The sequence below is a fragment of the Arachis hypogaea genome, chromosome 19, assembly GCF_003086295.3.
Source record: "Arachis hypogaea cultivar Tifrunner chromosome 19, arahy.Tifrunner.gnm2.J5K5, whole genome shotgun sequence".
In the NCBI taxonomy this organism is placed as follows: domain Eukaryota; kingdom Viridiplantae; phylum Streptophyta; class Magnoliopsida; order Fabales; family Fabaceae; genus Arachis; species Arachis hypogaea.
Window position 1 is genome coordinate 149,099,691 of NC_092054.1, and position 21,338 is coordinate 149,121,028.

Below are 21,338 nucleotides of genomic sequence, written 5' to 3' on the forward strand. Positions count from 1 at the left end.
GCAAACATCACTTTAGTTTTAGTGGGTAATTTATTTGAAGTAATATAATCTGGTGTCTAAAAAAAATTCTCGGTTCAAGTTGAATAAAGAGAAGTAAAGTAATTGAAATTGATATAAAAATTCTCAATGATGAATCAATTTTAAATTGAATATATAATAAAACACAAACTAATAGTTAAAAAACCATAGCATTCACCTAAATTATTTCCTCTGCCTTTAAGGTGTTAGGAATTTTGACAACCTCAATATTTATCATTAGTTTTAACTTTATTCACAATATTTGAAAATTTTGAATTTCATACTTAATATTTACACAAGTTTTCAATTTTATCTTTTTTAATAAATATTATTATTTATTATTTATTATTTTTTTTAACTTTACTTACAATAGTTATATTATCAGGAATTTATCATGTATTTTTATTACACCTCCTATATTATATTATTATTTAGCAAACATTTACTAAATTAACAATGAGAAAAATAAAAAAAATCAACTTTAGAATGAAAAGAACTATCCGCGCGCATACACATTAAAATGAACGTCGTTTGACTTAGTTAATAAGAAACAAGTAATGAGAGAGTAGCTATGAGACACTGAGGTCGCGATACAGCAGCAGCGGTAGTGATACAGGATTGCGAAAGAGCGGTTGCAACAAAAATAAAAAAATTTAAAATGATGATTAAACTTAATTAATTCAAAATTTAATTTTTAAAATTAATTTTTATTTTTTAATCTATTATTTATATTGTTAAAAAAAAGTTGTTTTCCTGTTCTTTCTCATTTTCAAAACACTTCTAATAATAGATAAAGAATGTTTGTACAATTTTTTCCGTATATTTTTGTTATATACTTATAAAAAGACAAATTTATTTATTTTATTTCTATTCTTATTAATTAATTTTAATACTTATCAATTATTGCTTTTAATAAAAAAAAGTTAGAAAGTAAATATTTTTTATTAATATTAGTCAATATCTTAATTTTAAATTTAGAATCTAAAATTTAATACTTTAAATTTAAAATATTATCTAAATATTAATAATGAATAATAAATTTTATTAGTGACAAAACGCATAGTAACATTCCTTTTGATAATAATTTTATATACAGTTGTGGAAGTGGTCTTGGACATTTACAACTTACCAAGTGCTACGACCGTATATCAAATAAAGTGTTGTGTGACTTGGCTAAAAAGTGTCCTTTGATTAGCTGAAAGTCCTATTCTTATTGGAGTACTCTCAAGATTAATTGACAATTGAGGATTATTAAGTTTAGTTGTCCCTTACTAAGTAAGGAAAAGTTAAACAAGTTAGAACGCTGTTCTATCCACAAGTTCCAAACCACTCTTGGGAGAATTGGTGTTAGTGACTAGAGAGCAATCCAACAATAAACTCAATTACAATTTTTCTCTTGAGCATTCCAACTCAAGGGTTCCTTTCACTCAACTCCCCATCAAGTTAGAGAACTACTCGCTCATTGTAATTGTAAAATTTATAATATAAAAAAGAGAATTAAAGAAAGACATGATAAATAATGGTCAAAAGATTAATTAAAAATAGAAGTAATTCTTATATTAATAAATGCTAAAACAATCCAATAGTAAAATTAAGTACATTAAGGAACATGGAAGAGTAAGAGACAAGTAAAGAGAACGAACTAGAATGTCGAAGTCTTGATGAGGCAATAACTCTTCTCAATATCCCAATGCAAAAACAATGAAAAATAATGAATCCTAAAAACTATAAATGTATAGAGAGAAAACTTAGAGAAGTAACGAATCCTAAAAACTATAAATGTATAGAGAAAAAACTTAGAGAAGAAAAAAAGCATTCATTTTAAATTAGTCATTATATATTTATATATATTTATTTTATATTTTAATATATATTTTATATAAATAATTATTTTATAACTAATTTTTAATATATATCTAAGTTGATTTCTGTGAGGTAAACATTTAAATGGTCAAGTTACAATCTTTTATTTTATGTATTTAATTTTTTAAAATTTTTATTTTGTCTGCCTTGAGGCGCAACTCCATTGTAATGGCAGGATTTTGTATGGTTACTCTCAGGGCCACATATATAACCTCTTAGCTAAGAAAGTTTTCATTAGGGGTGATCATATAGGTGGAGTAAAATTAGATTTGATGTGATTTAAATTTTGTTCGAAATATATATTAAGTCTATTTATTAGACTCGAATTCGGCCCTAAATCCGATAAAACTTACATATTTTCGAGCTATGATTATGCTGAGTAAAAATCAGATAAAATTGGGCCATTAATATTATCTTCTTGTAAGTTAGCACGTGAAAATATCCAAATTTTTAAGACTCCAACCATTATTTGACATGATAAAATTCACTGAGAGAACATTTTCTGTGTTAGACAGAGGGGCCGAGGAAGAGGAAGGATAGAGAGCAACGATTGAGATGCTTCTGTATGATCGTTTGGAATATCTGACTGGAAATGAATAGAAGGATATTTTAGAATATAAACAAAGGTGTTGAAGAAATCACTCATATGACTATGTTGAGCCACTATAAATGGAGAGGTGTAGACCCCTTTAACTATTGATGACAATGTCGGAGATGACAAGAGATTTTTTTTAATGTTGTTGCGTTTCTTTATTTTGGCTTTTGTTTCTGTTTGACTGCTCCACTGTATTGTGTTGAGTTTTTTATTTTCAAGAAAAAAAAATTTAAAATATAACAAGAACCAAACCTTCCCTAAAATTAAAGCATAACCACAATCAATACTAATATTGTCTAATAACATTAAATATTAAAATCAATACAAATAATATAATATTATGCATTAGTCTAAAGTCTTACGCATTTTAAATATAAAATATTAACTTATAGTCTTATAATGACTAATAACACAAAATATTAAGGTTTACAATACTTAAATTCCACGTAAGAATAGTCATCATCTATCCATCACTAATAACACAAAATATTAATTATATATGATCAATAATGACCGGGCCACCAGACCGAATTCGGATGACCCAAACCATGACCCGGATTCGACCCAAAATAATGACCAAATCTATCAAATCTAGTTTTGAGACTTTTACCCGACCCTAAATTAATAAAATCACACCAAATTAACTCTTAAAAAGTTCGAAACCAGGCTGGATCTTCGGATCGAGCCGGATCATAAACACCCCTAATAAACACCCCTAATTTTCATGACACCAGTACCATGACTTACCTCAAAATTTCATCCAACTCAAACCCTATTCCTTCTTTTGTTCTTTCTAGCTTGCGCCTCAAGTAGCAAACACGTGTATATAAATAAGCATTGTTCTCTCGAGTCTCGCGAAACGGCAAAAAGAGAAATGCATCTTCATTGTCCGAGTTATGCGATAGAAGCGGAATTCCAACGCCGCTTGTTTACACCTCCATCATTCATTTGGTATACGAATCCATTATTGCGCCGCCCCCACCAAGAACGCCAAGAAGAGAGGAGTAGTAGGAACTGGCTCCATCTTCCGGTGGAACTCATTCTTATCATCTTCGAGAAACTGGGAGCCATAGAGGTTCTCACCACTGCCCAGCGAGTGTGTATGCTCTGGCGAACCATCTGCAAGGATCCGTACACGTGGCGCGTGATCAACATGCGCGTCGTCGGGGTTCCCAAATTCATGGACTACCAATTGAGTTCGCTGTGCCGCCGTACCATCGAACGCAGCTGCGGTCTCTTGGTGGACATAAGTATTGACTATTTTGCTACCAAAGATCTCCTCAACCACATCGCTAATTCGTAAGTGCATCTATACATACATACATATACATATATATTCTATTGTGGAAAATTGTAGATTAAGGATTCTCAAAAAAAAATTCTCATAATTTATTGGAAGTGAAATCAAATTATAGTTATATTTATGCTTGGTTTGGTAAACAATTTTAGAAAAGCATGTAGTGAGATAGACGCCCACACCTTTTAATAAGTGCACTACTAAGTTCAAGTAATAAAAAAATTTGTATATTATTGAAAAGTGAAGTTGGATTGTTGATTATAAACTCTAATTTTCTCTAATAACTATCTTTTTTCTATAATGTATTTTCGTTTATGAGTGTATTTTTCACTAAAAACTCTATGTCTTAAATTTTGAGTGAGTTTTCTTTTTATAGAGGAAAAAATGTAGTATTTTCAACTCAACATATACATGTATATTTGAAGAAAATGTGATTGTGCGTGGCAGTTGAAAATCTTTGAATTTTCATAAAATTTTAATGTAATTCTCATTTGGCAATTTGATTTTCTTAACTTTCATGACACTGCAGTTTTAATTTGATAGAAATCATGTGCTTTTGTTACTTTTCTGCATTTTGTTTTTCTTTTCTAGTCCAAATAAGTTGCATTATTTACGAGTTGTCATTTGATTTTATGCATGCTTGTGTCTCTTTGATTGATTTTACCTTTATCATAATCTAAAATTTATACAAATATCACTCTTTATTTGTCTAATAATATTAGTTAACAATAATCTAAACTAGACATTTTTTTGTTAAATTTTAATAAAATAAAATCATAAACTATCATAAAAGATATGAAAATATAATTCTAATTATTAGAGAGTTATCAAGATATTATTAGCACTTTATTTGTGTTATATTCGGTAAATAAAAAATTATATGTTTATAGTTACAGCTTTTAAAGTTAAGATGTTCTTAAAAATACTTAAAAAATTATTTTTTAAAGTTAATTATATTTATTAAAAGAGTATATACCCATTTTGGTCCTCAAAGAATTTCAGACCAGACACTTTAGTCCCCAACTAAAATTAATTACTCGATTGGTCCCTAACAATAAATTTCGTCAGTCACTTAGGTCCTTTACAACGTCAACTCTAACGGAGGACAAAATAGTCCCTGACAACTTTAACATGGGACAAAATAGTCCCTCATCTCCTCTGTTCGAAAATGACACTGTTCTCTCCCAATTTCCATCATATCTCGCATAACACTAATAGTCTAACACTGTAACTTCAAGCTACACAATGCACACTCTACAACTTCAATGTTCACAGGAAAAAAAATCCTCAACTTGTTCTCAACCAATTCATACTCAGAAAACTAATGACAATGTCTCTCAACTACTTGTCGTCTTCGATGGATCCCATGAATCTATACAGCAAGTCTGTTTTGTCAAGACCCGTCGTCGTCGTTGCCATCTCCCTCCTCCTCTGCCCTATCAACTCTATGACCACATTGTCCACCATTTCGATCACTTCCTTCAGCTTCTTCTCCGAACCAATGTTCAGTAATCACTTCAGTTTTCATATGAGCGGTAACGGTGACATTGCTCATTGTACCGATAGCTTGGATGCGAGGTCGAAACTGTCTGCCAACTTGGACTTCGGGAAAGAAGGAATGAAGCACTCAATGTCTATTTCAAATGAGAATTTGTATATGATGTCTAAGGATAATCTTCTCATGATGTCCTAATGTCCAACAATCTATATTGCTTGCCAGAGAGTGGAGAAAGGCGTGCCCTTGGGATAGTTGTGGAACTTGGTCTTGAGGATGTCATGGACGTTGTCGGGGTTTGAGATGATGTTATCGACGACGTGGAAGTAGATGCTTCTGGTGGGTGAAGTGCAGAGTGGTGCGCGTAAATTGTGATCATCAACAATGGCGCCAATAGACTTGGAGCTCTCAAATGTGAATCACACTTTGTCACAACTCCACACAACTAACCAGCAAGTGCACTGGGTCGTCCAAGTAATACCTTACGTGAGTAAGGGTCGATCCCACGAAGATTGTTGGTATGAAGCAAGCTATGGTCATCTTGTAAATCTCAGTTAGGCGGATTCAACTGGTTATAATGGTTATCGAAAATAATAATAAATAAAGCATAAAATAGATGAAAGAGATACTTATGTAAATCCTTGGTGGAAATTTCAGATAAGTGTATGGAGATCTTTTGTCCTTTCTGAATCTCTACTTTGCTACTGTCTTCCTCCAATTATTTTTACTCCTTTCTATGGCAAGCTGTATGTAGGGCATCACCATTGTCAATGGCTACTTCCTACCCTCTCAGTGAAAATGGTCCAAATGCTCTGTCACAGCACGGCTAATCATCTGTCGGTTTTCGATCATGTCGGAATAGAATCCATTGATTCTTTTCCGTCTGTCACTATGCCCAACAATCGCAAGTTTGAAGCTCGTCACAGTCATTCAATCCCTGAATCCTACTTGAAATACCACAGACAAGGTTTAGACTCTCCGGATTCTCAAGAATGGCCGCCAAAAGGTTCTAGCTTATACCACGAAGATTCTGATTAAGGAATCCAAGAGATACACACTCGGTTTAAGGTAAAATGGAAGTGGTTGTCAAGCACGCGTTCATAAGGATGGATGATGATGAGTGTCACGGATCATCACATCCATCAGGTTGAAGTGCAGCAAATATCTTAGAATAAGAATAAGCTTGAATCGAATAAAAGAATAATAGTAATTGCATTAATTCTCGAGGTACAGCAGAGCTCCACACCTTAATCTATGGTGTGTAGAAACTCCACCGTTGAAAATACATAAGTGATCAAGGTTCAGGCATGGCCGAATGGCCAGCCCCCAAAGTCTAAGAACTAAACGTCCAAAGATAGATACCAAGATGTCTAATACAATAGTAAATTGTCCTATTTATACTAGACTAGTTACTAGGGTTTACAGAAATAAGTCTAAATGCAGAAATCCACTTCCGGGACCCACTTTGGTGTGTGCTTGGGCTGAACTTGAGCTTTACACGTGCAGAGGCTTCTTTTGGAGTTAAACACCAAGTTGTAACGTGTTTTTGGCGTTTAACTCTGGTTTGTGACGTGTTTCTGGCGTTTTACTCCAGAATGCAACATGGAACTGGCATTGAACGCTAGTTTGCGTCGTTTAAGCTCGAACAAAGTACGTACCATTATATATTGCTGGAAAGCCCTAAATGTCCACTTTCCAACGCAGGTGAGAGCGCACCATTTGGAGTTATGTAGCTCCAGAAAATCCATTTTGAGTGCAGGGAGGTCAGAATCCAACAACATTAGCAGTCCTTTGTCAGCTTGAATCAGATTTTTGCTCAGGTCCCTCAATTTTAGCCAGAAAATACCTGAAATCACAGAAAAATACACAAACATATAGTAAAGTCCAGAAATGTGAATTTTTCATAAAAACTAATGAAAACATCCCTAAAAGTAGCTAGATCCTACTAGAAACTACCTAAAAACAATGCCAAAAAGCGTATAAATTATCCGCTCATCACAACACCAAACTTAAATTGTTGCTTGTCCCCAAGCAACTGAAAATCAATTAGAATAAAAAAAAGAGAATATACTATAAATCTCAAAACATCAATGAATATTAGTTCTAACTAGATGAGCGGGACTTGTAGCTTTTTGCTTCTGAACAGTTTTGGCATCTCACTTTATCCTTTGAAGTTTAGAATGATTGGCATCTATAGGAACCCAGAATTCAGATAGTGTTATTAATTCTCCTAGTTAAGTATGTTGATTCTTGAACACAGCTACTTTTATGAGTCTTGGCCGTGGCCCTAAGCACTTTGTTTTCCAGTATTACCACCGGATACATAAATGCCACAGACACATGACTGGGTGAACCTTTTCAGATTGTGACTCAGCTTTGCTAAAGTCCCCAATTAGAGGTGTTCAGAGCTCTTAAGCACACTCTTTTTGCTTTGAATCACGACTTTAACCACTCAGTCTCAAGCTTTTCACTTGGACCTGCATGCCACAAGCACATGGTTAGGGACAACTTGATTTTAGCCGCTTAGGCCTGGAATTTATTTCCTTGGGCCCTCCTATCCATTGATGCTCAAAGCCTTGGATCCTTTTTACCCTTGCCTTTTGGTTTTAAGGGCTATTGGCTTTTTCTGCTTGCTTTTTCTTTTTCTTTTATATTTTTTTCGCCACTTTTTTTTCGCAAGCTTTTGTTATTCATTGCTTTTTCTTGCTTCAAGAATCAATTTTATGATTTTTCAGATCATCAATAACATCTCTTGTTCATCATTCTTTCAAGAGCCAACAATTTTAACATTCATAAACAACAAGATAAAAAAATGCACTGTTCAAGCATTCATTCAGAAAACAAAAAGTATTGTCACCACATCAATATAATTAAACTAATTTCAAGGATGAATTCGAAACTCATGTACTTCTTGTTCTTTTGTATTAAAAACATGTTTCATTTAAGAAAGGTGAAGGATTCATAGAATTATTCATAGCCTTAAGACAATTACTAAATACTAATGATCATGTAGTAAAGGCACAAACATAGACAAACATGAAGTTCATAAACCGAAAAACAGAGAGATAAGAACAAGGGGTTAAGGAATGAGTCCACCTTAGTGATGGTGGCGCCTTCTTCTTGAAGGACCAATGGTGTTCTTGAGCTCCTCTATGTCTCTTCCTTGCCTTTGTTGCTTGATCCCTAGTGATTTTGGTGCTCCTATCCTTAGTTGCTCCCAATAATTGTGTGGAGGAAAATGTATCCCCTGAGGTATCTCAGGGATTTCTTGATGAGGGAATTCCTCATGCTCTTGTTGAGGTCCATGAGTGTGCTCTCTTGATGTGCAGTCAAATGCTCTACTACTGAGCTTTGGACCCTTGAGATGAATCTCTCCATCTCCTATGACTCGGAGGTGGAAGCAATTGTCTTCCCTTTTCTCTTTTTATAGGTTTTTCCGGCCTTAGGTGCCATAAATGGTTATGGAAAAACAAAAAAGCTATGCTTTTACCACACCAAACTTAAAATATTGCTCATCCTTGAGCAAAAGAAGAAAGAATATGAGAAGAAGAGGAAGAAAATGGAGGAGATGGAGGGAGGTTTATGGTTCGGTCATGTAGGGTGGGATTGAGTGGGAAAGAGATTTTGAATTTGAAGGTAGGTGGGGTTTATGAGGAAGAGTAGATGGATGTGAGTGGTGAATAGGTGATGGGGAAGAGTGATTGAGGTGATTGGTGAATTATGTTTGGGAAAGAGTGTTATGAAAAGGTGTGAGAGAGAGGGAGAAGGTAGGTGGGAATCCTGTGGGGTCCACAGATCCTGAGATGTCAAGGATTTATCTTCCCTGCACCAATTAGGCATGTAAAACGCCCTCTGCATGCAATCCTGGCGTTTAACGCCAGACTGAAGCTTGTTTCTGGCATTAAACGCCCAAATGTAGCATGTTTCTGGCGTTTAATGCCAGCCTGATGCTTGTTGCTGGCGTTAAACGCCAGCTTTCCTCAGGGTGCAATCCTGGCGTTTAAACGCCAGACTGCTGCTTGTTTCTGGCGTTGAACGCCAGCCAGATGCTCCTTACTGGCGTTTAAACGCCAGTAAGCTCTTCCTCCAGGGTGTGCTGTTTCTTCTACTGTTTTTTATTCTGTTTTTAATTTTAGCAATTGTTTTGTGACTTCACATGATCATAAACCTAATAAAACATAAAAGAACAATAGAAATATAGATAAATAAAAATTGGGTTGCCTCCCAATAAGCGCTTCTTTAATGTCAATAGCTTGACAGTGAGCTCTCATGAAGCTCACATATCATCATAGCATTGTTGGGACCTCCCAACACCAAACTTAGAGTTTGAATGTGGGGGTTCAACACCAAACTTAAAGTTTGGTTGTGGCCTCCCAACACCAAACTTAGAGTTCAATTGTGGGGACTTTGTTTAACTCTGTATTGAGAGAAGCTTTTCATGCTTCCTCTCCATGGTTGCAGAGGAAGATCATTGAGCTTTAAACACAAGGTAGTCCCCATTCAATTGAAGAACTAACTCTCCTCTGTCAACATCAATCACAACTCCTGCTGTGGCTAGGAAGGGTCTTCCAAGAATAATGGATTCATTCTCATCCTTCTCAGTGTCTAAGATTATGAAATCAGCAGGGATGTAAAGGCCTTTAACCTTCACTAACACGTCCTCTACCAATCCATAAGCTTGTCTTATTGACTTGTCTGCCATCTCTAATGAGAATGTGGCGGCCTGTACCTCAAAGATCCCCAACTTCTCCATTACAGAGAGTGGCATAAGATTTATACCTGACCTCAGGTCACATAGAGCCTTCTCAAAGGTCATGGTGCCTATAGTACAGGATATTAAGAATTTACCAGGATCTTGTTTCTTTTGAGGTAGAGTTTGCTGAACCCATGTATCTAGTTCACTAATGAGCAAGGGATGTTCACTTTTCCAAGTCTCATTACTAAATAACTTGGCATTCAGCTTCATGATGGCTCCTAGATATTGAGCAACTTGCTCTTCAGTTACACCTTCATCCTCTTCAGAAGAAGAATAGTTCTCAGAGCTCATGAATGGTAAAAGGAGGTTCAATGGAATCTCTATGGTCTCTAGGTGAGTCTCAGATTCCTTAGGTTCCTCAATTTGGAACTCCTTTTTGTTCAAAGGACGTCTCAGGAGGTCTTCCTCACTGGGATTCACGTCCTTCTCCTCCTTTGTGCATTCGGCCATATTGACAATATCAATGGCCTTGCACTCTCTTTTTGGATTCTCTTCTGTATTGCTTGGAAGAGTACTAGGAGGAGTTTCAGTGATTTTCTTACTCAGCTGGCCCACTTGTGCCTCCAAATTTCTGATGGAGTACCTTGTTTCACTCATGAAACTTAAAGTGGCCTTAGATAAATCAGAGACTATGTTTACTAAGCTAGAGGGGTTCTGCTCAGAATTCTCTATCTGTTGCTAAGAAGATGATGGAAAAGGCTTGCTATTGCTAAGCCTGTTTCTTTCACCATTATTAAAGCCTTGTTGAGGCTTTTGTTGATCCTTCCATGAGAAATTTGGATGATTTCTCCATGAGGAGTTATAGGTGTTCCCATAGGGTTCACCCATGTAATTAACCCCTGCCATTGCAGGGTTCTCAGGATCATAAGCTTCTTCTTCAGAAGATGCCTCTTTAGTACTGTTGGATGCATTTTGCCATCCATTCAGACTCTGAGAAATCATGTTGACTTGCTAAGTCAACATTTTGTTCTGAGCCAATATGGCATTTAGAGCATCAATTTCAAGAACTCCCCTCTTCTGAGGCGTCCCATTACTCACAGGATTCTTCTCAGAGGTGTACATGAATTGGTTATTTGCAACCATGTCAATGAGTTCTTGAGCTTCTATAGGCATTTTCTTTAGGTGAATGGATCCACCTACAGAATGGTCCAGTGACATCTTAGAGAACTCAGATAGACCATAATAGAATATATCCAAAATGGTCCACTCTGAAAGCATGTCAGCAGGACACTTTTCGGTCAACTGTTTGTATCTTTCCCAAGCTTCATAGAGGGATTCACCATCTTTTTGCTTGAAGGTCTGAACATCCACTCTAAGCTTGCTCAGCTTTTGAGGAGGAAAGAACTTAGCCAAGAAGGCCGTGACCAGCTTATCCCAAGAGTCCAGGCTATCTTTAGGTTGTGAGTCTAACCATGTTTTAGCTCTGTCTCTTACAGCAAAAGGAAAAAGCATGAGCCCGTAGACTTCAGGATCTACTCCATTAGTCTTAACAGTCTCACAGATCTGCAAGAACTCAGTTAAAAACTGATAGGGATCTTCTAATGGAAGTCCATGAAACTTGCAGTTCTGTTGCATTAGAGCAACTAGTTGAGGCTTCAGCTCAAAATTGTTTGCTCCAATGGCAGGGATTGAGATGCTTCTTCCATAAAAATTGGAAGTAGGTGTAGTATAATCACCAAGCATCCTCCTTGTGCCTCCACCATTGTTATTGGGTTCGGCTATATTTCTCTCTTTTTCGAGATTCTCTATAAGGTTTTCTCTGGATTGTTGTGCTTTAGCTTCTTCTTCAGAGTCCTTTTAGGTTCAGGATCTGCTTCAATAAGAATGTCCTTGTCCTTGCTCCTGCTCATATAAAAAAGAAGAGAACAGAAAAGAAAGAGGAATCCTCTATGTCACAGTATAGATATTCCTTTATATTAGTAGAAGAAAGAAAAGAATAGAAGAAGGAGAACAGAAAAATTCGAACACAGAGAGGAAGAGAGGGTTCGAATTTTAAGATGAAGAGAAGTGTTAGTAAATAAATAAAATAAATAGAAAGAGATGAGAGGGAGAGAATTTCAAAAATTATTTTTGAAAAATAATAAGTGATTTTCGAAAATTAAGAGAAGGAATAAAATTAAAATTAAAGTTTGCAACAATTAGTTAATTAAAAGAATTTTGAAAAAGAGGGAGGTGATTTTCGAGAATTAGAGAGAGAAAAGTAGTTAGGTGATTTTGAAAAAAGATAAGAAACAACAAAAAGTCAATTAGTTAGTTGAAAAAGATTTGAAAGTCAATTTTGAAAAGATAAGAAGTTAGAAAAGATTTTGAAATCAATTTTGAAAAAGATATGATTGAAAAAGATTTGATTTTTAAAATTAAAATTGATTACTTGACTAACAAGAAACTAAAAGATATGATTCTAGAATTTAAAGATTGAACCTTTCTTAACAAGAAAGTAACAAACTTCAAATTTTTGAATCAATCACATTAATTGTTAGTAAAGTTTTTGAAAATCATGAAATAAAGATAAAAAAAAGATTTTGAAAAATATTTTCAAATTTTCGAAAATCATAAAAGAAAAATGAAAAAGATTTGATTTTTGAAAAAGATTTTGGAAAGATAAGATTTTTAAAATTGAAATCTTGACTTGACTAACAATAAACAACTTATTTTAAAAATTTTTAACAAAGTCAACCCAAAGATTTCGAAATTTATGAGAGAAATAAGGAAAAGATTTTTTTTTTTTGAATTTTTAATGATGAGAGAGAAAAACACAAATATGACTCACAACATGAAGAATTAAGATCAAAACAAAGAAAACATGCAAGAACACTATGAATATCAAGATGAACACCAAGAACACTTTGAAGATCAAGATGAATATTAAGACTTATTTTTGAAAAATTTTCAAGAAAAGAAAAACATGCAAGACACCAAACTTAGAAATTTTTCATGTTTAGACACTATGAATGCAAAAATGCATATGAAAAAATAACAAAAGACACAAAAAAAGAAAATATAAAGATCAAACAAGAAGACTTATCAAGAACAACTTGAAGATCATGAAGAACACCATGCATGAATTTTAAAAATATGCAATTGACACCAAACTTAAAAATTGACTCAAGATTCAAACAAGAAACACAAAATATTTTTTATTTTAAGATTTTATAATTTTTTTGGATTTTTCGAAAATTACTTTTTGGAAAAACGAAAACAAAGAAAAAAAATCTTGAAAGAATTTTGAAAACTTTTTGAAAAGAAAATTACCTAATCTGAGAAACAAGATGAACCGTCAGTTGTCCAAACTCAAACAATCCCCGACAACGGCGCCAAAAACTTGGTGCTCTCAAACGTGAATCACACTTTGTCACAACTCCGCACAACTAACCAGCAAATGCACTAGATCGTCCAAGTAATACCTTACGTGAGTAAGGGTCGATCCCACGGAGATTGTTGGTATGAAGCAAGCTATGGTCATCTTGTAAATCTCAGTTAAGCGGATTCAAATGGTTATAATGGTTATCGAAAATAATAATAAATAAAGCATAAAATAGATGAAAGAGATACTTATGTAAATCCTTGGTGGAAATTTCAGTAAGTGTATGGAGATCCTTTGTCCCTTCTGAATCTCTGCTTTCCTACTGTCTTCGTCCAATCATTCTTACTCCTTTCTATGGCAAGCTGTATGTAGGGCATCACCATTGTCAATGGCTACTTCCCATCCTCTCAGTGAAAATGGTCCAAATGCTCTATCACAGCACGACTAATCATCTGTCGGTTCTCGATCATGTCGGAATAGAATCCATTGATTCTTTTGCGTCTGTCATTACGCCCAACAATCGCGAGTTTGAAGCTCGTCACAGTCATTCAATCCCTAAATCCTACTCGGAATACCACAGACAAGGTTTAGACTTTCCGGATTCTCAAGAATGGCCGCCAAAGGGTTCTAGCTTATACCACGAAGATTCTGATTAAGGAATCCAAGAGATACACGCTCGGTCTAAGGTAAAACGGAAGTGGTTGTCAAGCACGCGTTCATAAGGATGGATGATGATGAGTGTCACGGATAATCACATCCATCAGGTTGAAGTGCAGCGAATATCTTAGAATAAGAATAAGCTTGAATCGAATAGAAGAACAATAGTAATTGCATTAATTCTCGAGGTACAGCAGAGCTCCACACCTTAATCTATGGTGTCTAGAAACTCCACCGTTGAAAATACATAAGTGATCAAGGTTCAGGCATAGCCGAATGGCCAGCCTCCAAAGTCTAAGAACTAAACGTCCAAAGATAGATACCAAGATGTCTAATACAATAGTAAAATGTCCTATTTATACTAGACAGTTGAGAGTGCGCCATTTGGAGTTCTATAACTCTAGAAAATCCATTTCGAGTACAGGGAGGTCAGAATCCAACAACATTAACAGTCCTTTGTCAGCCTGAATCAGATTTTTGCTCAGGTCCCTCAATTTCAGCCAGAAAATACCTGAAATCACAGAAAAATACACAAACATATAGTAAAGTCCAGAAATATGAATTTTGCATAAAAACTAATGAAAACATCCCTAAAAGTAGCTAGATCCTACTAGAAACTACCTAAAAACAATGCCAAAAAGTGTATAAATTATCCGCTCATCACAGAGGAGGTGGATGTACCAGTTATAGAGTTTTAGGAAGTGTGTGGTCCATAAAATGTTGAGGTATGTGAGACACGTGTGGCAATTACACCATGGCTTAATCTTGGAGGTAAAGAAAAGGAAGGAAAAGATGGAACAAAAAACTGTGAAGGTGAAGAAGGAGAGTATGAATGTTAGGGTTATGTGAGATATGATAAAAATTGGAGAAGAATAGCGTCCTTTTCGAATAAAGGGGTAAGGGATCATTTCGTCTCTTGTTAGAGTTGTCAGTGATCATTTTGTTCCTTGTTAGAGTTGTCAGGGACCATTTTGTCTTCTGTTAGAGTTGACGGAGCCAAGGACCTAAGTGACTAACGGAATTAATTGTTAGGGACCATTCGAATAATTAATTTTAGTTGGAGACTAAAGTGTCTGGTCCAAAATTCTTTGAGAACCAAAATGGGTATATACTCTTATTAAAATTAAAAAGTCTGATATAATAAAAAAAATCTTAATTATAAAAATTATTTTATTAAATATAATATTATTATTTGTATTTATTAAAAGTTTTTTTTTCAAATATAGGTTTACAATTTTAAGTAAACTATATTTCAAAAGACAGTTCTAATAATAGAAAAAGAATATTTGTAAAAATTTTTCTGTATATTTTTCTTATACTTATAAAAGTCAAATTTATTTATTTTATTTCTGTTTTTATCAATTAATTTTAAGAGAAAGTCTAAGGCTGTCAGCAGTTTTATTAAAATTTGACCAACATTTTATCAGCAAGAAAAAAGTGAACAATTTTATACCATTAGATGTAATTTCATACCATTACAAATATTAATGATGGCTACAAATTACAAAATTTGTTGATTCCTAGCACTCCTCGAATTTTAATTCCTATCAATTATATGTTTAGTAAAAACACTATATTAGAGAGTCAATATTTTAATTTTATACTACTAAAATTTTAAATTTAAAATATTATCTAAATATTGATAAAAAATAATAAATTTTATTAATCATACAACAAGGGATGAACGCGAATCGGATCAGATACAACAACAACAAAGCCTTGTCCCACTAAGTGGGGTCGGCTACATGAATCAAACGACGCCATTGTGTTCTGTCATGTATCATGTCTACAGAGAGACCGTTTACATGTAGATCTCGTTTGACCACCTCATGGATGGTCTTCTTAGGTCTTCCTCTGCCTTTCGCCCTTTGTCCATCTTCCATCTCATCCACCCTCCTGACTGGATGTTCTATCGGTCTTCTTCTCACATGTCTAAACCACCTGAGACGCGATTCAACCATCTTTTCCACAATGGGTGCTACTCCAACTCTCTCCCTTATATCTTCATTCCTTATTTTATCCAATCGCGTATGACCACTCATCCATCTCAACATTTTCATCTCTGCCATACTCAGCTTATGTTCGTGCTCCCCTTTAGCCGCCCAACACTCCGTACCATACAGCATAGCCGGTCTTATAGTGGTGCGATAGAATTTACCTTTAAGTTTTAAAGGCACTTTTTTGTCGCATATAAAACCAGATGCACTCCGCCATTTTGACCAACCTGCTTGGATCCTATGATTTACATCCTGTTCAATCTCTCCATTATCCTGTATGATGCACCCAAGATACTTAAAACTTTTAACTTTTCTTAGGATGTTTTCTCCAATCTTCACCTCTATATTGGGGTTTTCCCTTCTCAGACTGAACTTACATTCCATATATTCCATCTTGCTACGGCTTATGCGCAGACCATATACTTCTAAAGCTTCTCTCCATAACTCCAACTTCTTATTTAGGTCTTCCCTTGACTCTCCCATAAGGACGATATCATCGGCAAAAAGTATGCACCATGGCAGAGGCTCTTGGATGTGCTCTGTGAGTACTTCCAAGACTAATGTGAAAAGGTATAGACTTAAGGATGATCCCTGGTGTAATCATATACCAATAGGGAATTTCTTCGTCACACCACCTTGAGTCTTCACACTAGTTGTGGCCCCATCATACATGTCTTTAATTGCCCGAATATATGCGATCCTTACTCTCCTCTTTTCTAAAACCTTCCATAAGACCTCCCTTGGTACCCTATCATACACTTTTTTCAAATCAATAAACACCATATGTAGATCCCTTTTATTACTACGATACCTCTCCATCATCCTTCTTAATAGGTTTATCGCTTCAGTGGTAGATCTTCCTGGCATAAATCCAAATTGGTTCTCTGTTACTTGTGTCACTTTTCTCAACCTCCGTTCTATCACTCTTTCCCATAACTTCATAGTATGACTCATAAGCTTAATCCCTCTATAGTTTCCGCAACTTTGTATATCCCCCTTATTCTTGTAGATAGGTACCAATGTGCTCTTTCTCCACTCATCATGAATCTTCTTTGACCTTAAAATCTCATTAAAAAGCTTGGTTAACCAGTTGATGCCTTTTTCTCCAAGACCCTTCCAAACCTCAATCGGGATATTATCAGGTCCTACTGCCCTGCCATTTTTCATCTGCTTTAGAGCCTCTTTTACCTCGAAGTCTCGAAACCTTTGATAGTAGTCAAAGTTTTGATCTTCTTCCCTTGTGCATAATCGACCAAGGCTCGGAAGAGTCTTCTGTCCCTCATTAAATAACTCGTAGAAGTAGCTCTTCCACCTTTCATTAATCTTCTCCTCTTGAGCCAATACCTCTCCATCCTTATCCTTTATGCACTTAACCTGATCCAAATCTCTCGTTCTTCTTTCCCGGCTCTTTGCGATTCTATATATACCTTTTTCTCCTTCTTTTGTGCCCAAAGACTGGTAGAGACCCTCATATGCTCTTGTTTTTGCTTCACTTACAGCCACTTTTGTCTCTTTCTTAGCTGCCCTATATTTTTCCCAGTTATCTGCATTGCGGCATAAAGACCACTCTTTAAAGCATTCCCTTTTTATCTTTATCTTTTCTTGTATACTCGCATTCCACCACCAGGACTCCTTGTCTCTTGGTCCTATTCCTTTAGATTCACCAAAATTTTCTTTTGTTGTTCTTCTAATAACTTCTGCCATCTCCCTTCACATCTCTTCCGCACTTCCATTCCCATCCCACTTTGCCTCTTCTCCTACCAGTCTTAGGAAGCTTCTTTGTTCCTCACCTTTCATCTGCCACCACCTCGTCCTTGGGTTCTTTGTATGATGTCTTTTTCTCAACTTTTGCTCAACGCAAAAATCCATGACGAGCACCCTATGTTGTGTTGTCAAACTCTCTCCCGGGATAATTTTACAGTTAATACAAAATTTTCGGTCGACTCTCCTCAACAAGAAGAAGTCGATTTGAGAGCTTGTCATGCTACTCTTATAGGTTATAAGATGTTCGTCTCTCTTTTTAAAACATGTATTTGCGATGAGAAGATCAAAGGTTGAAGAAAAGTCCAAAATAGTTTTACCCTCGACATTGATCACCCCAAAACCATGGCCTCCGTGAATACTCCCATATCCAGTCACTTCTCTCCCAACATGGCCATTTAAATCTCCTCCTAAGAAAATCTTATCTCCCAAAGGTATGCCTTGAACCAAACTCTCTAGGTCCTCCCAAAACCTTATCTTGTGTTGTCGTCTGAACCCACTTGTGGTGCATAGGCGCTAATCACATGGAAAGCACCTCCTTCCACCACAAGTTTGATAGAGATGATCCGATCTCCCACCCTCTTGACATCCACTACGTCCTTCTTCCACTGCTTATCCACAATTATTCCAACCCCATTCCTATTCTTCACCTTTCCTGTATACCAAAGTTTGAAACCAGAAGTATCCAACTCCCTAGCCTTTGCACCAACCCATTTCATTTCTTGTAGGCACATAATGTTAATCTTCCTCCTTGTCATGGTGTCCACCACCCCATGGACTTTCCTGTTAGAGTGCCTGTGTTCCATGTCCCAAATCTCAATCTTCTGTCGCTTCGACCTTTACCTTTTACTTTGTGAACTAGCTTATTTACCCTTGTCCGTTCACGAAAACGCGAGAACCCTTGCTCATTTAACACTACATCCGAGCACCGATGCAGCGGCTCTTGCTTTGACACCGTACTCGAGCCATACGGCGCGTTGCTTCCGGGCAACGACCTAGCTTTAGTGCAATAATGTCTTTGATTCATGTCATGGGGGTTCGGCTATATTTTTATGTTGGTTGCCGAAGACCTAACACAACCCTCCTCCTTTATCCGGGTTTGGGACCGGCTATGTACCACAAGTGTAACATAGGCGGATCGGATCAGATATGACCAAAATTTCGATTTGATCTGCACTAAAATTATCGGATCAGATCTAATATCCGCAATTTTTTATTTTGGATCCGATCCCATCCGCACATTTGCTGATTTGATTGGATTGGATATCGGATATATTCGCAAAACATAAAAATATTTTTAAAATCTTATTTTTATTAAAAAATATTAATAAATTTTTTTCTACTTTTTAAATATATTTATTTTTAAAAAATATTAAACATAATTTTCTTAAATAATAATATTAAAATAATATAATATATATGATAATTATTAGTTGAAATAAAACAAAAGAAAATTTTTTTTTAACTAATCCGGAATATGTGAATACCTACATAAAATTTATAATTCGATTCTATAAGTGTGATCGAATCCGATCCAATAAACTTACGGATTGAATTCGAATAAATACCGCGGATATGGAGATTAGATCCAAAAATATCCCTATTTAACAATGCATGATAAAATTCCTTTTGATAATAATGTTATGATTGTATTGGTGATTTTATATACAGTTGTGGAAGTCGTCTTCGGCGTTTACGACTTTACAAGTGCGACTACGCACGCATATCAAAAAGAGTGTTGTGTGACTCGGCTAAGAAGTTTCCTTTGCTTGAGGAGCTTGAAATTACCAATTGCCACTGTATTCTCCCGATTTCTTTAGAATCTTTTGGTCAAGCTTGCCCTCTTCTAAAAACCTTCAAATTCAGCCACCACCGACAGTATTGTTATGATGACATTTCTTCTTGTCACCTCCTCGCCGGTAATGAATATGCATATGCTATTGCACGAAGCATGCCACAATTACGCCATCTCCAACTTGTTGAAAGCAATTTGGATTATGATGGTTTGCATGCTATTCTTAACGGTTGTCCACATCTGAAATCTCTAGATTTACGTCACTGTATCAACCTTGATTTGAAAAGAAAAATAATAATAGAAATGTTGCAAGGAAGAATCAAGGATTTTAGACTTCCAATTTTAAGTGCATCAACAATTGACTATGAGTTTTGTTCTTTACTACCTTGTGAAAAGGCACTCAAGAATTCGGATTTCAACTATTTAGTAGAGCAATGGCACAGGTTTCAAGATGAAAAAATAGCCAAACTTGAATTAGTAGTAAAATATGAAGACGAGGAGGTTTGGGAGGATATCGATATGATATGGGTCACTATGAAAAATAGAAGAAGGCAAAGGCGAGAGAGTACTAAAAATTTCAAAATGCTTCAAAGATCTCGCCGGAAAAAAGAACGCCTACTGTATCCAAAGGGAAGAAACATGGAGAAAAGGCAAGCAAGATTGACCTCTGAAGCATGTGTTTTGGAGAGGAATTACAATTATTATTATCAAGATTGAATTCAAGAACAAGAGGAGGTGTGGGAGGATAGAGATATCATATGGCCAATTTTGAAAACTAAAAGATGTGCAATTGATGATTTAATTTTCTAGCTATTTTGAGTGTTTATTATTGGTTTTGTTGGTTTGGTACAAGATATTATTTGTTGATAAGGAATTAAATATGATATTTTTTTGTCGCATTGTTTATTTTCTTGCATGTCTTGTCTTTGATGACTATACCAAAAAAGATTTATAGATATGTCGTAAAAGATTTTTGTATTTAATATTGAGTAAACTAACTAATTAGAAGTGTTACAACTATGCTTGGAATTTTGCTTTTGGCAGTGACAGGTTAATATCTTGGTCTATGATTAATGCCAATAAGAAATTACATTCTCAGTTGAAGAATTTTGCTTTGCTTTGTTCTGTTTTATCTATTTCACGAGTTGGATTTGGTTTAATAATGTCTTGTATTGGTTTACCTATAATACTTTTAGTTCTGAACTTAATATTCTATTATGTTTTCCCTTACTTTCCTCTTTGGGTGATTATATAGTGAGTAATTAATTGACAAAAAGAAGTAAGATTAGTGAGTAATTAATTCCAAATGAACTTTAGAATCTTCACCAAAAATCTTCTTCTTCTTCCATTCATCATGGCATTGTGGCACACAACAAAAGGCAGAGGGGGCAAGAATAGAAGGTAGCAAACATCACTTTAGTTTTAGTGGGTAATTTATTTGAAGTAATATAATCTGGTGTCTAAATAAATTTTCGGTTCAAGTTGAATAAAGAGAAGTAAAGTAATTGAAGTTGATAAATTTTAAATTGAATATATAATAAAACACAAACTAATAGTTAGAAAACCATTGCATTCACCTAAATTATTTCCTCTGCCTTTAAGGTGTTAGGAATTTTGACAACCTCAATATTTATCATTAGTTTTAACTTTATTTACAATATTTGAAAATTTTGAATTTCATACTTAATATTTACACAAGTTCTCAATTTTATCTTTTTTAATAAATATTATTATTTATTAATTTTTTTTAATTTTACTTGCAATAGTTATATTATCAGGAATTTATCATATATTTTTATT

At 35.0% G+C, this 21,338-nt stretch overlaps 1 protein-coding gene across 1 annotated transcript; it reads left to right on the forward strand.

Annotated features, from left to right (window-relative positions):
• The first annotated feature begins 3,303 nt into the window (after positions 1-3,303).
• Positions 3,304-20,579, forward strand: LOC112776861 (putative F-box/LRR-repeat protein 9). Its single transcript, XM_025821129.3, has 2 exons — positions 3,304-3,775; positions 19,415-20,579. The coding sequence occupies exons 1-2, from the start codon at positions 3,351-3,353 to the stop codon at positions 20,253-20,255; spliced, it is 1,266 nt and encodes a 421-aa protein (XP_025676914.1). The 5' UTR covers positions 3,304-3,350; the 3' UTR covers positions 20,256-20,579.
• Positions 20,580-21,338: the final 759 nt, after the last annotated feature.

Excerpts from the sequence above, each read along its gene's own strand:
- LOC112776861 (XM_025821129.3), top strand. The coding sequence starts at position 3,351 with ATGCATCTTCATTGTCCGAGTTATGCGATAGAAGCGGAATTCCAACGC. Across the intron at positions 3,776-19,414 it reads CTCAACCACATCGCTAATTC|TTGTGGAAGTCGTCTTCGGC; the intron begins GTAAGTGCATCT and ends TTTTATATACAG.